General features: G+C 39.6%; 1 protein-coding gene across 1 annotated transcript; it reads right to left on the reverse strand.

Moving 5' to 3' along the window:
* Positions 1-1,627: 1,627 nt before the first annotated feature.
* On the reverse strand, positions 1,628-8,214 carry LOC104273022 (autophagy protein 5-like; the record flags this gene model as incomplete). Its single annotated transcript, XM_009868205.1, has 3 exons — positions 8,177-8,214; positions 7,640-7,718; positions 1,628-1,790 (listed from the first exon to the last, which is right to left on the reverse strand). Coding segments are annotated over exons 1-3 (280 nt in total), but the record flags the coding sequence as incomplete, so codon positions are not given.
* Positions 8,215-14,889: the final 6,675 nt, after the last annotated feature.

Genomic DNA, 14,889 nt, shown 5'->3' on the forward strand with positions numbered 1-14,889 from the left:
GTCTTAAAACGCACTGCTGAGAACACTCAAGCACCGAGATGAAGTGACAGGATTTCATTTTGCAATAAAGCTAATAATTCTTGAAATAGAAAACAAAATTTTAGTGGCACACTACTTTGCAAGCAGTTCAAGGGAAGCAAGGCACACAAGCTACTACAGCAAAACACTTTTTTTTCACAGAACTGCAATTTAAGTTGATTTATAACAATGTAAGCTTTAGGGAAACATCTGGTTTTATACCGATTCTGGCTTCCAGCAGACCAAAACTCTTTATTTGGGGCTAATTCACAAAAATGAATATGTTATCAGTCAGTTTGGTGACTAGTATCTATACAGAGTATCTAAAGATGCACTTTGAATTGAACCAAATGAAGTGCAATTTCTTACTTGACAAATTTTGCAGGTATGTATGGCATCCCTCAAGACCTTAACACTCAAATAGAAAACTAAGATAGTATCTCAATTTCTAATTCTCCCCCAAGTAAATGAAAAAATAGATAAAATATTTTCTAACAGGCACTAAATCTTCAAAATTATTACTGAAGTATCTTTAATATAAAAGGCAGCAGCACTAAACAACAACAACAAAGTCCAGAAAACCTACACATTCACTAAATTGACCAAAACAAATTTGGAACCTCACTGCCTAAAGCAAACACATGGCTCAAGTCTTCTTGCATTCAAAGCTTCTCCTGCTTAATTAATTTAACTTTCCTTATAAACATATGGGAAGATATGATTCTGTGTTAATTCTAAGTGTTCAGCATTTTGTATCTCAACGCAGAATAAATATCTTCATGCTTACAGCTTCTGTAAAATAAATTTACCAGTAATAATAGAAATGACAGCTTCAGGAGATGAAGAAAACGCACTCAAAGTGGTGTTACCACCCATTCCAGATAGCAGTTTCTGAAATACTTAAAAAGCTTTTTAACTTACAGGCCTCTAAGAAACATAAGAAAGAGAAGACACTAAACCAAAAAAAGTTTTATTTTGCACTGCAATATAGGTTCATGCCATCTCTGTGCACGGTAAGAATGCTAATTATTTTCAAACACTCTGTTCTGAATTTTTGCTGACTTTTTCTAGTCAACACTTACGCACGCAGAAATCTGGTGATATAATTTTAAAAATAAAATTGGCAGAGTAGACAAAAAAAATTATCCATCTACCAGGCAACTTCTTTTAAAGTTTACTTATATTTATCAGTGACAATGCTTAAGTATTAACTAGAGAGACAATCTTTCTTACTTTACAGTCCAAGACTGTTAATACTGAACAACACTTACACCCCAGGTGCCTCCCAAATACAGACTATCTATCAGTTGCACAAAAGTACACTAGACAACACTTACCTATTTATTGTATTTTGTTGCTAGTTCTAGTTGTTAATAGAGAGTCATGACCCCATTTAGTTCCTTGAATAACTCAAGACACATTTGGATTATCACATAAGTAGTGACTTTAAAAAAAAAGCCACAAAGTCAAATGATTTTTTCCATGACATTAGACTAAAATTCTGCAGAACAATGACATTTTATATTCTGTACCACGACTCAAATTTGAAGACATTATTTATTAGCATGGTAGACCTAATTACAATTAATACACAATGCATCAAAATTACCATTCTGTAATCCCATCCACAGTTGCTTATGATCCTTTTTTTGCATCTCATTGATGACTTGACTTTTGTGCTTTAAAGCATCTGCTTCTTTTATACAAGCCATAAAATGAGCTTCAATCACATCCTTAGAATGGCAATGTAGGAGATCCTTTTCTGGAAAATTCTACAAGGATAAAAGATAGATCAATAGAAATAAATGCATCACATACCTTAGGAAAAAAAAAGACTAAATGATATTTTTTTATTTATACAAAAAATATATACAAAATACACAAAAATTTTTTTTTTCTTTATACAAAAGAAGCACACTAAATTCTACTTATGGAAGAAGGTAACACAACCATTCAGTCTGCTGACAAGAAAGGTTTTGCAGTAAAATAGCTTCAGGAAAAAGTTGAGCAGTTCTCTGTAAAAACAAATAGCACTCTAAATCACCCAACCTCAACTTGATAAATATATTTACATACATCAGTGGATGTATTTAGGCCCTTAAATCCACAGTTTAGGATGTAAGTTTAGCACATGTTCAATTCTCTGCCATGAACAGGAGAAAAAGAGGCAGAAGAGACAAGCACCCAATTCCTGCAGACAGTTTAGCACCCATTTCTATGCAGGCCTTTGAAAAAATATTTCCTCCAAGTATAATCATGCACATATACAAACTATAGCATACACACCACTCGCAAATGCTTTTCCTTAGAGGAACCACTGTCAGCTCCAATTTTAACTAACATATATACCTATTGCTAGCCCCTGTGACTTGATCCTGTACCCCTCGTACTTGGTTAGAGCTGGAATGCCGCACTCAGCATTGCAGATGCACAGTTACTAATCCTGAAGTAACTTTTATCACCTCAGGAAATGACAACTATCTTTCCCAATTAATTTATTATGGAATTCCAGTAGCAAATCTCATTCAGGTACAAAAAAAAAAAAAAAAGATTTCTTTGACATCAACTAATCAGAAGTTCAGCATTGTACTGGTATACAGTTAGGGTTGCTCCTCCTCTAATTTTCCTTTTACCAACACTTGTATCACTTGCCAGTTTACAATAATACAAACATTCATTATCACAAATTCATGTCTTTAGTTTTCAAAGGTTTAAAAACTCAGCAGGTTTTATCTCCTTATTCATCTTTTCCCAGCTGCTTATGATAAAGCTAGACTGTGCAAACCCTCAGAACCAAAAAAGTGACATTATTAGTACTCCCCTTCATAGCAAGAGCTTGCCGTGTGCTTTTCTACTTAACTCTCATCTGTTATTCCACAAGAGAACCTTTCCTCTTAACCCATTACAAACTGGTTATGTAAAAAAGCCTCTGTTAGGGAATTGTCAAAATAATTTTGGAAATATAATGAGATATCTTTCAAAGGCTTTTACAATATAGTTACCATGTCACCGTAGAAACAATATAATGCTGGAAAAACCCATACCTTCCCTCTTCCACATAAACCAAGGTAAAATAGTGAAAACTGCTTCAAACTACAGGAACTCAAAATGCCCAAGAATCATTAATAGTTGGCAATATGAAAGGGAGCTGGGGGTGCCTTACCTGAAGGAAATTTTGAGGGTAAGAATGACAGTTCCCTCCTCATTAGGTTATTGAAAAGAGCTGGAAATTAAATAATGGCATTTCACAACGTTTCCTCCTTATGACAGTGAACCCAGATTCTGAAAACTGTCAAGCAAAAGGATGAGTATCTTCCAAAACCAGGAGCATAAAAGGAAGAGAAGACTGCTAATGTCTTTTCCATTGAAGTATACAGTTTGGTGTTGAACTCACAAAGGGAGTGCTATTATTACTTAGGACTGATGTATGTGAAGCTGACTAGAAATCCAAGAAGAGATAAAGCTCGTTTCTCCTATGCAGATGGCCAAGTAAAAAGAAGTTAAAGAGGCCAGAACAGAAAGTTCTCTTTCTAGGGCAGACCTCGCTCCTTTTATCCCCTACAATGCTGAGCATCTCAGCACAACTGGGCCCAACATGAATAGAAAACATTACTGGGATTGTTACTTGTCAGCTGACATCTGTATAGGCCTGTAAAATACTTTCAGAAGTTTAACTTACTTGTTCAAATAAAAAAAAAAAAAAGAAAAAGAGGTAAAGTCTGGTTACCAATCCAGATGAAAAGAACAGTCAGAAATAGCATACTTCAAGAGTAAAAAGCTCTTTACGTGTAAGAATTCAAAGTGACACTGGCATCCCTCAAAACAAGATGCAACAGTGGAAGGTGTCTAATGCTGAGTAATATAGGAACCTAGAAACTGACTTGCACAGTTAAAAGCTGAAATTTTAGCTAAGTTTTCGAAAACAACAGTTTTGTTAGGATAACTGTTTTGTTACCCATATGTCTAAATATTGAACTGCACGGTCTTTTTTTGGACATTCCTATCTTTGTACAGGTAGGCATCTCCCTGCTGACTTTCTTCCAATGGATTTCAAACTACAAGGCATGTCGCCCCCTAGGGATGTGTACATGGTGTGGTCTGAAGAATGGCAAGGAGATATTTAGAACTCGTCAAAGCTAGCTAAGCTAGTGGAAAGAATTTAGCCACAGTAGTACAAAGGTGAGGCATAATTAATTCTCCCAGCTTCTAAGGGCTAACACTCTGGAAGACTGGAAAACACTCTTTACAATCTCAGTGCTGTCTACTCTTTAGAAGAAAAACACTGACATGCAGTACTGTGAGCAGAAGCTGAAAAACCTGAACATGAAAGTAATAACTCAGAAAACAACGCTGCTGCATCTACAAGAAGCAAATGAAACAGTTTCACCTACATGAGAATACCAACAGAAAAAATGGCATCCCCACAGATTTATAAACTAGGGCACAAAATAATAAGGTTTATAGTTATATAGAACACGTATGCTTACTTTTATTAGCCTTCTTGCTAGTTGAGGAACGAGTGACCAAATGTAAATAACTTTTATTCAGCTCCCTGAAGAGAGAATGGTAAACAAGCTACACCCCTGGCTATACAACTACAAGATTTGCAGGAAGTTTTAACAGATCCCATAAGCAGCTTGAATTCAAGTACTTTTACTGGTGGTCTTACTCCCTCCATATTTTATATCTTTGAAAGAAAAGTTATTAAGGGTTGATTCTGATTTTCCTAGAAAACTCAAGTAGCACTAGTTTTGTTTCTCATACCAGTAGACACAACCTTGGTGATAAAGAAGTAGGTATCGTGTACAGACAGGAACACTAAATGACCTCTCACATAAAACTGTTCCAAAAACATCATAGGTCATGTCAACAGTTTGGTTTCATAACTCCATTCCATCCGTATTTATGTATCAGTTCTAGTTTACAAAACGTCTGTTTACACTGTGACAGTCTAGTTGCATTAGGTTACATTTACAGAAGATTATGCCGATCATAGAACATAATCCAGGGGCACAGGGGGCACGCATATATTTGTCTTTAGTTACCATCAGTGGTCTTTTTTCAAAAAAGATTAATTAAAAGAAACCAAAAAACAACAACCCAACTCATTTATACTTCTGGCTTCCACAATGTCTCCTACCAGTTCTACAATTTATCCTCATGCTACGAGGACAAGCACTTCCTTTTCACTCTACTCAGTTTTAGGCTCAGAAAACACAAAATCCAGATGTGGTCTCTCTTTCGCTACGTCAGGTCACGGGTGGAGGGGCAGCCACCAGCAGATAAGGACTTTAACCTTTTCCCTGGCATACCCCAGTTCCTCTCCTACCACAGCGCTGCTGTCTCCAGAGCAGTTCACCACCTCCTCCAATCTCCTGCCCAAAATTTGAAGAGCTGGTTACCACGTTGAGACCACAAACAGTGCTAAGTGTACCACAGGGTAGCACGAGATGACTTTAACAGGAAGGAATCGAGTTTCCTTCCTCCTGGTAAAGCCAGACCTGGATAACAAGAGGAAATTCCCAGGTTATGGCTTCTCACGATTCTCAGTACTCTCTGTTCAAGCTCATCCTCCTATGACTATTTAAGGGAACTGTATTTCAACTTTACTGGAGATAAAAATACATGTTATTTTATTCCATACCAGAAGTACAAAGGAATAAAACTCTTCCTTCAACACAAACAGAAAGTGTGTTTATTATTTGATCTGCATAAGTAACACAGGAAACAATTAGAAGTATTGGTGAACTTTATTTCTGTTCTGCAGAAGCTTGAAACTTTTTCCAGTTTTTAACTTTAAACAAAGTGATGGGGGGGAAGTTTAAAAACATTCTTTACAGATGTTTGAGATATCTGTTGTTGACTTCATGCTTTCATAAAAGAAAGGAAAAAGTCATGAACAAAAGTCAAACCCTAGAAAAACCTAATGCTGTTTAGTTAAGCCAAATAAAAACAATGGCTCTTTGAAGAACAACTAAACACAAATGAAAAGAATAATTCAGGTAGTAATCCCACACCTAAACTATTTAGCTATAAGAAAAAAACACATGAAGGTTCCTTCCAACCCACACCATTCTATGATTCTATGAAAATGTCTTTAATATTTTGAGATATTTTGATATATTTCAGTCATGTTTTGACTTCAAGGAATTAGAGGGGTTTATTTAAATAAACTTTCAGATTACATCAAAACAGGAAGAGCAATTAAGCAGGTGCTTAATCCAAGGTGTTCTATTTTCAAAAACTAAATTACATCAGCTTTTAAAATCATACTGCCTTAGCAGTAAATTATTTGTGCTCATCTTTAATGTACACCTTTGAGAAAAACTTATATCAGATGATCTTTTGGCAAGCAGCAACACAAAAACATTAAAGTCAGTTTACATTAGTACATGAAATTGAAAAGCACTGTGGTGCTGCAATTTATTTCTCAAGATGGTTCTGCTTTGGGATGGAAACATCCACATGCTGCCACTGTTAACCTCCCAGAGCTCTCAGAAGGTGTAATGATTAAATCATGATTTATGAAACTAGATGCCATACGGTTTCTTGAAAACACTCTAGAAGTCTCTTCATCCCAGCTCTCTCTGGCATATATCCAACAATAATGGTTTCAAAAACATCTCCAACTTCAGATTAATTCAGGCATTTTAAGAAAATAAATATCATAAGAACACGTTATTTCAGTGCACACTTCCAAAAAGAATCAAGACTATTCCAGCTAGCAAGACCTTTTCTAAAAAACCTTCAAGAGAAGAGTTATTTGAATGAAAACATTCAACACAACTGCTTCCCAGTATGCTTTCAACTTAATCTCAAATCTCACACTCTAAAGTGAAGTCTAGTAACCTAGCATTTTCCTTTGGATTAGTTTTCCTCTTGCATTTCTTTCACATTGGAGAAATTAAAGTTTCCAAGTTAAACACCATGATTTCTAGTTGTGATTTTGCCTTCGGAAAATACCCAGAATTATCATTTCAATGCTTTTCAGAGTATGAAAGGATCCTGCACCAAAGCTAACCCTGTGCAAGTACTCTTCTGAGCAAAGATCAGTAGTGCTATGAAGTCCTACCCAATGGTTTTACAACATGTAATCCAAATAATGTTTCTCCTGTGACTAAGCTGTCACAAGACCAAACTCATATCACTTAGTTCTTTAAAGTGAACTCATATCAAGTACAGCAGCATTTCCTTACTTCCAAGGATCTCCACAGTGTCTCACATCCATGCCTGTGTGCCTAAAAGGATTAGCACTTCTCAATCTTTCCAATCTTCAGTCAACTCAGGTTGACTGAATTAAAAACATTATATGAAGTTCTTCCCTTATATCCACTCAATTGCACTGTCATAGTCTCATAAGTTATCCTGAAAAACAATTTTTGATTTTAAGATTACAGTAAAATCATTTGCAAAGGAAAGTCATCTGAAACCACATACAATCCCATGGAAAACAACTGTATGTTTACAGAAAACTTAAATGATTCCTGAAGAATGAACATTGTCCCCTTCAAGTCATTCCATTCACTTATTTATAAAGTAATTATGAATCTTTTCCTAGCTTTCAAATTTCATGTAGTGTCATGCTCACTTTTTCATAACTAAAAGTATATCTCAATTTTACCTTGAAATGGACTGTGATGCTCCAAGGCAGGGCTGTATTTGATGCATGGAGATCAAACAGCAAACCAATTGGATAATGCCTAAAAATAAAGAGATATTAAATGAACATAAGAGCTGTGCATTCAATTCTACATGTAACAGTTAACATAGCTGCATTTACATGGAAAAAAAAAAACCTACAGAACTGTTTAACTCCCATGATTAACATTCATTATTTCTTATTCAGGAAAGTTATACAGGCAGGTAGAAATTACTGACAGCTTCTGACAGAATCAAGCCTGGAATTTAAATATTTAATATCTAACCAGTGGTCTTCAGGCTATGGCCACTAAACACTGCTAGTTTTGCAACAGCATAACTGGCCTAAAGCTGCTCCATGAAATCCTTCAAAACAGTATTTTCAGTTAAAAAGCTTGATAATGGTAGAATCATAGAATGGCCTAGGCTGGAAGGGATCTTAGAGACCATTTTAATCCAGCCTCCCTGCCGCCAGGGACGCCACCTCTCGACTAGATCAGGCAACACATGGGTACCAAACCGGAAATGAACCCACCACCTTGGCGTTGTCAGCGCCATGCTCAACAGACTGAGCTAACCAGCTCCCTAGAAATAGCTGGTCTGACTGAAAACGATACATGCTTGCAGATATTTAAACACCATTGGATTATAGTGCGTTGACCCTTAACATCTCTTGCCTCTCCTGCCTGCTTGATGTCTTTGTGGAAAATAAGTGAAAAAATGACATATCTGTACAAGGGCTGAAAGAGGATAGATCCAGATGAACTTGATATCTTTAGTATCAAATTAGGAAGAATGGAAGAGAAGAAGAAAAGATTAATTGGAGTTTTGTATTTCAGCGATATTCTGGATTAAAGAAGTTACACAAAGAAGCTGCTCCCTCCAAATACTCACTTCTCTTTTATAGCTTTGTGTCCTTTAAATGCATGAGAAGATACATCCTCCAGCAATGTAAGGAACATCTATCACATACACAAAATTCCCACAGGCACTCTAAAACGGCCTTTCTGCAATCTTCTCACAAGCAGACACTGGCAAGATTTTTTGATAAAAATTTTTTTTTTCATGCAGTATACCAAGCTCCATTCCCTTATCTTTTAAAAATCTTAACTGAAAGAGCCTTCCTAACTTTTCACCCTGCAAAGAGAAAAACACACACTTAACTGTGAACTCAGTAGCTTCACTGAACTCAGTGGGGCTAATCACAGGATGCAGAGCCAAGCACGTACTTAAGTTTTGAAAGTCGAGAGAGCAAATGCTCTAAAAGTACCTCTGTCAAGCCGATTTCCTGACCTGCTAAAACTCTTAACATGACAGTGCTTTAGCACCCTCTACGGGTGAGCTAACTCCAAAGCCTAGACAAAGTCAGAACGGCACTACAATTCTTGAACTTGCCTATTGCGTTTGCAACTTCCTAAAAGAAAGAGGGGGAAATAGGAAGAAAGTATCTATAATTATGAATATATTAAGAATATAGATAATGCATATCCAGATTTATCCCAATTCAGTGCTAATGCTCAAGTTTTTACCGATAGGGCTTTTTACTACTAACTGCCAAACGTATTTTGAATACTTCAACAGGGATTCAGCAAGAGTTCTGTGAAAGAGTGATTTTCCAGGTGAGCTAAGTAACAAAAATCAGATTGCCTTTGATAATTAGATGAGCACAAACAATGACTTTACTCTCAATTTATAAAAGAAAATAGCTAGCTAAAAAAACAAAGACAAGACATCTTGGCCCACTTCTGTATTTTCTATCCAGTTGGGATAATGAACTTTCTTCAGTACAATCCTCACATTTAGCACAGCTGATAGATGATTTTTATTTTAAAAGAGGCCAGTCCTAAATTTTGTTCCATAGCTCATGAGATTAATGAAGACAGTAGACCATGGGTGAAATCATTTTCTATTCACAAGCACAACCTTCCATTAAGAGTAAAATTCACTCCAGGAGCAAAGCAATTCTGAGACATAGTCTGGCTTCAAACGCCAGTTCTCACACACCAGCATTTAATCTGAAGCCAACAGAAGCCTGAAGGAATGCCTGTACAAAATGTTGTGTTTCTCTCATTCTGAGACAGTTCAAGCATTTTTTTAAGAGTCTGGAAACAACAGCACTCCATATAACAATATTAAAGCCTTTCTTTATATTTCCCTTAAAATAAAACCCGTTCTCTTAACCAGGATACAGAATTAAGGGAGGCACAAAAAGAGAAGAAAAGAGGACTTGTTAATCCATATATGGAATAAAAATACCCCAACATTCCCTCACTCCATTCTGTGCTATGAGCCAGTATTCCTTCATTAAAGATCTTGCTTCCACTGGCACTGCTGCAATGCCATTTCTGAACCTCTGTTTGAAAAACAATTAAGGAAATACACAAATGCTTTCTAGAACCAAAAGTAACCAGGAGAATTAAAAAAAAACAAAAATTTCAAAAACCTAAGAGAGCCTTTAAAGCTTTTCCCCCCTCAAAAGAAGACAGAAAAGGAACAGAACAGCTAGGGGAAACATTCAGCGCACAAAGGTGTAGTTTTGAGAAAATATTACTGGATTGTTGAAATTGAACTGCTCTTAACTAGAGTGGGAACCAAGGATAGGCAGACTTTGCAGAACAACCTTAAGGGAAAAAAATGGGGAAATATCAAAGAGAAAATGTGTATGAGACCACAAGTCTATTTTTACAAGTTGCTAGAATAGTGATTGAGTCTGTAAAGTCTTCAATCTATAGAAGTATAACAATACCTTAACTTCCAGACATTATCCATTTATTATTATATAAAAGCTGGTTTCAGTGTGGGAAAATACCATGTTAAGTACTTCAAACCCTTTTGAAAGTGACAAATGGACAATAAAGAGAATTAATTGATACCTTTCTAACAATTTTTTTCTGAATCCAGGACTGAAAGTGATAACATGACTTGGTACGTTGCTTTCAGACCAGAATCATTTCCTGTAGTAATTCAGTAAAACATGTCACATGAACTGATAAACCCAGGAAAAAAAAAAAATCCTAAGTTCCAGAACTGTCGGTGGTACTAAGCACATCAAGTGGCCAAAATCTGGTGTTTAGGTATTTCTATGAACAAATGTCTCACTGAGGGAAATTTTGCCTGCATCAGGAAATAGTCTTACTTGGCCTTCAGTAAGAAATAATGTTTTCTTAGATCTTTTAAGCAAACACTAGCATTTTCAAAGAATATGTCAGCTACACCTGATCAAATGATGCTTTGACCTTTTGTCTTCCACTGATTCCTAATTTGGAAGGGTCAAGCACCCATCCAATTGGTACTATAGAGACACCTATGCAAGTACCAGGGCTAGAGCACAATTCACAGAAAGGGGACAGAAACTCTGCTGAAGGCCACGTGCAAGTGCTCAGACAGGATAGAAACACGAATGTCATCCCCAAGCATCTGCAGAAGAAACCACCCCTGGCACGTCAGATGCCTTCACTTACACAGAGATTCCGAGAGAGCATGCAGCTTTCCAGGTCTCCAGCTGCCAGGAGAGCTTGGGACCTCTCCTGAGTGCCGGGGCAAGCAGAAGAAATGTCCTTGCCCTGGAGGAGGTGTGTGACAGTGGAGGAGCTGTGTCATCAGGCCAGGGAGCTACAGAAGGTCAGTGGACAGCACAGTGTCAGGGTTGATGGCAGCTCCCCTAAGACCTTGCAGAGAAGAGAGCCTGAAGGCCCAGCTGCACAGAAGGAGGGCCTGCAGTCAGTGGAGTGGTGAATGGACACTCTCAAAATGAGGAAGCTCAGAGTCTTGTGACCTCTGGCAAGAGAAGGCAGGCTCCTTCTTCACCTACAGTCAGTGCCCAGATGGCAGACAAGGGCCTAGATGTTCTGAGGAAGCATCAGAGCAGCCTGAACAGTGCATCCAGGCCAAGAGAAAGCAGCCAGAGTGGTAGAAGGCTCCCTCCTACAGATGATAGAGCCTTCTCTGCTGATCAATTCACTTACTACCTGCAGAGGTTTGCTGCTTGTTCAGCAGTTGCAGACAGACTGGCAAGGTTCATCCTATGCTTGGATGATCAGCCCTTGCTGTTCAACCACATGGGCACAAATTCTAAGTGCTGTGAGGGAACCCTTGAGTGTATCAAGAGCGACTATATACCTCCAAGGGCAAGGCAGCAGCTCCACAGTTTTATCATGAAGGAGAAAGGCTCAGAGAAGCATTAATGCTGGTCCACAACTGCAGGTCAGTAACTACGTTTACAGCCGGTGTGACAACAAGGACACTCTTTGGGGATAAGGGACTGACAAGGGTGAGATGGAACCCACTTAAGTGGGACAAAGATACTTTTGCCTTCATGTTGGCCAGCCTGGTGAGGAGAGCTTTAAACCATAAACAGGTGTGTGAGTAACAACCCAGGGACAAGTAGAAATCAATAGACATGGGTGGAAAACAAGTGGTGGAAGGTGACAGCTACAAGGGAGATCTCAAAATGATAAAAGAGGGTAAAGACAGTGTACCACAAGCGTAGGTACATAAATACACATAGCTTAGTAAATAAGCAGGAGAAACCAGAGCTCCACATGCAGCAATGTAGCTGTGATTGTGTTCAGCTACCTGAGATATGGTGAGACAGCTTGCACAACTGGAATGCTGTTGTGGATGGATGGATGCAAGCTGCTCAGGAAAAACAGGCAGGGCAGATGAGGGAAGAGGGTTGTCTTCCATTTGAGGGAGCAGCTTAGATGTATAAAACTTAAGGGAACAGACAACAGGTTGGTTGAGATCTTGTGGTTCAGGACAGGAGAGACTAGTAAGGGCAACATCATGGTGAGTTTGTTATAGATCATGCAACCCAGGTGAGGAAACAGATAAAAGTCTTCAAAAAACTCAAGAAGTTTCTTTCTGCCTCACAGACCCTGGATCTTGTTAACCTCTGACATCAATTGGAAATGCAACATTGGGGAACACAAGTAGTCAAGATTTCTTGATAAGGGCACTGGATGGACAAGAGCTGACCTGCAGGTGAACCTGCTACTTAGTAACAAGACAAAATAATTCTGAGTGTGATAATCAGTGGCACTTTGGGTATAGCGACTATGAAATGGCAGAGTTCAAGATGCTGGAGAGACTGATAAAGGAGAGTAAGCAGAACACATACTCCTGACTTCACTTGCCACTTCCCCCTGGCGCTCCTGCAGGAACCTGAGTTCAGGGTCAGCCATCTCAGATGCATCACTGGGCAGAGCTTTAGTCCCTCACCTGCAACCAGAGTACGGAACCTAGCCTGTAATTACAGAAGTGCAGGTGGAGAAGGAGCCTTCCTCATGTTGCCAGAAGTCACAGGATCATAAAATCATAGAATGTTAGGAGTTGGAAGGGACCTCTAGAGATCATCTAGTCCACCCTCCCTGTCAGAGCAGGAGCCCCTAGGGCAGCCACACAGGAAGGCGTCCAGATGGGTTTTGAAAGTCTCCAGAGAAGGAGACTCCACAGCCTCTCTGGGCAGCCTGTGCCAGTGCTCTGTCACCCTCACAGTAAAGAAGTTTCTCCTCATGTTGAGGCAGAACTTCCTATATTCTAGCTTACACCCATTATTCCTTGTCCTAGTACTGGGCACCACTGTGAAGAGATCGGCACCTTCCTCTTGACCTCCACTCCTCAGATATTTATATCCATTAATAAGGTCCCCTCTCAGTCTTCTCTTTTCAAGACTCAACATCCCCAGTTCTCTCAGTCTCTCTTCCTAGGAGAGATGTTGAAGTCCCTTGATCGTCCTCGTAGCTCTCCGTTGGACTCTCTCCAGTAGATCTCTGTCTCTCTTGAATTGGGGATCCCAAAACTGGACACAGTATTCCAGGTGTGGTCTCACCAGGGCAGAGTAGAGGGAGAGGAGAATCTCCCCAGACCTGCTGGACACACTTTGCTTAACGCACCTCAGGATCCCATTGGCCCTCTTGGCCACAAGGGCACATTGCTGTGCCACGGACAACTCACTGTCCACTAGGACTTCAAGATCTTTCTCCATGGGGCTGCTTTCCAGCAGGACAACCCCAAATCTGTACTGGTGCCTGGTGTCATTCCTCCCCAGATGCAGGACTCTTCGCTTGTCCTTATCGAATTTCATGAGGTTCACCTTCGCCCAGCTCTCTAGCCTGTCCAGATCTCGTTGGATGGCAACATAGCCATCCTGTGCCAGCCATCCCTCCTGGTTTCGTATCATCAGCAAACTTGCTGAGGGTGCACTCTATCCCCTCATCCAGGTTGTCAAGCTTCCAAGTCACAAGCTTCCAGCCCTTCCATCATATTTGAGAAGTCATGGCAGTCTGGTGAGGTTCCCACAGATTGGAAAAGGGGAAACATAACCCCCATCTTTAAAAAAGAAGCAAAGATAACACAGGGAACTACAGACAAGTCAGCCTTACTTCTGTGCCAGGTAAAATAATGGAACAGATTCTCCTGGCAGCTGTACATGAAAAACAATGAAGTGGTTGGTGACAGCCAACATGGCTTCACTAAGGGCAAGTTGTGCCTGAATAATTTAGTGGCCTTCTATGACAAAGCTACAGTGCTGATTGACATAAGTAAAGCAACTGATGTCATTTACCTGGACTTGTGCAAGGCGTTTGACACTGTCCCACATGACATCCTTATCTCTAAAATGGAGAGACATGGATTTGACAGATGGACCACTCGGTGGATAAAGAACTGGTTGGATGGTCACACTCAAAAAGTCATGGTCAACAGCTCGATGTCCACATGGAGACCAGTGACAAGTGGGATTCCTCAGGGATCTGTTCTGGGTCCAGTGCTGTTCGACATCTTTGTCAGCGACACGGACAATGGCATCGAGTGCACCCTCAGTAAGTTTGCCAATGACACCAAGCTGTGTGGTGCCGTGGACTCCCTTGAGGGAAGAGATGCCATCCAGAGGGACCTTGACAGGCTTGAGAAATGGGCCAGTGCAAACTGCATGAGCTTCAACAAGTCTAAATGCAAGGTCCTGCACCTGGGCTGGGCTAATCCCAAAGTGGATTGAGAGCAGCCCTGCAGAAAAGGACTTGTAGGGTGTTGATGGATGAAAAATTGAGTAAGAGTCAGTTATGTGCACTTGCAGCCCAGAAAGCCAATCCCATCCTGGGCTGCATCACAAGACACGTGGCCAGCAAGTCCAGGGAGATGATTCTTCTCTCTACTCTGCTCTCCTGAGACCCCACCTGCAGTTCTGTGGCGACTTCTGGTGTCCCCAACATAAGAAGGACATAGATCTGTTGG

The sequence above is a fragment of the Apaloderma vittatum genome, unplaced genomic scaffold (assembly GCF_000703405.1).
Source record: "Apaloderma vittatum isolate BGI_N311 unplaced genomic scaffold, ASM70340v1 scaffold2294, whole genome shotgun sequence".
NCBI classification, from domain to species: domain Eukaryota; kingdom Metazoa; phylum Chordata; class Aves; order Trogoniformes; family Trogonidae; genus Apaloderma; species Apaloderma vittatum.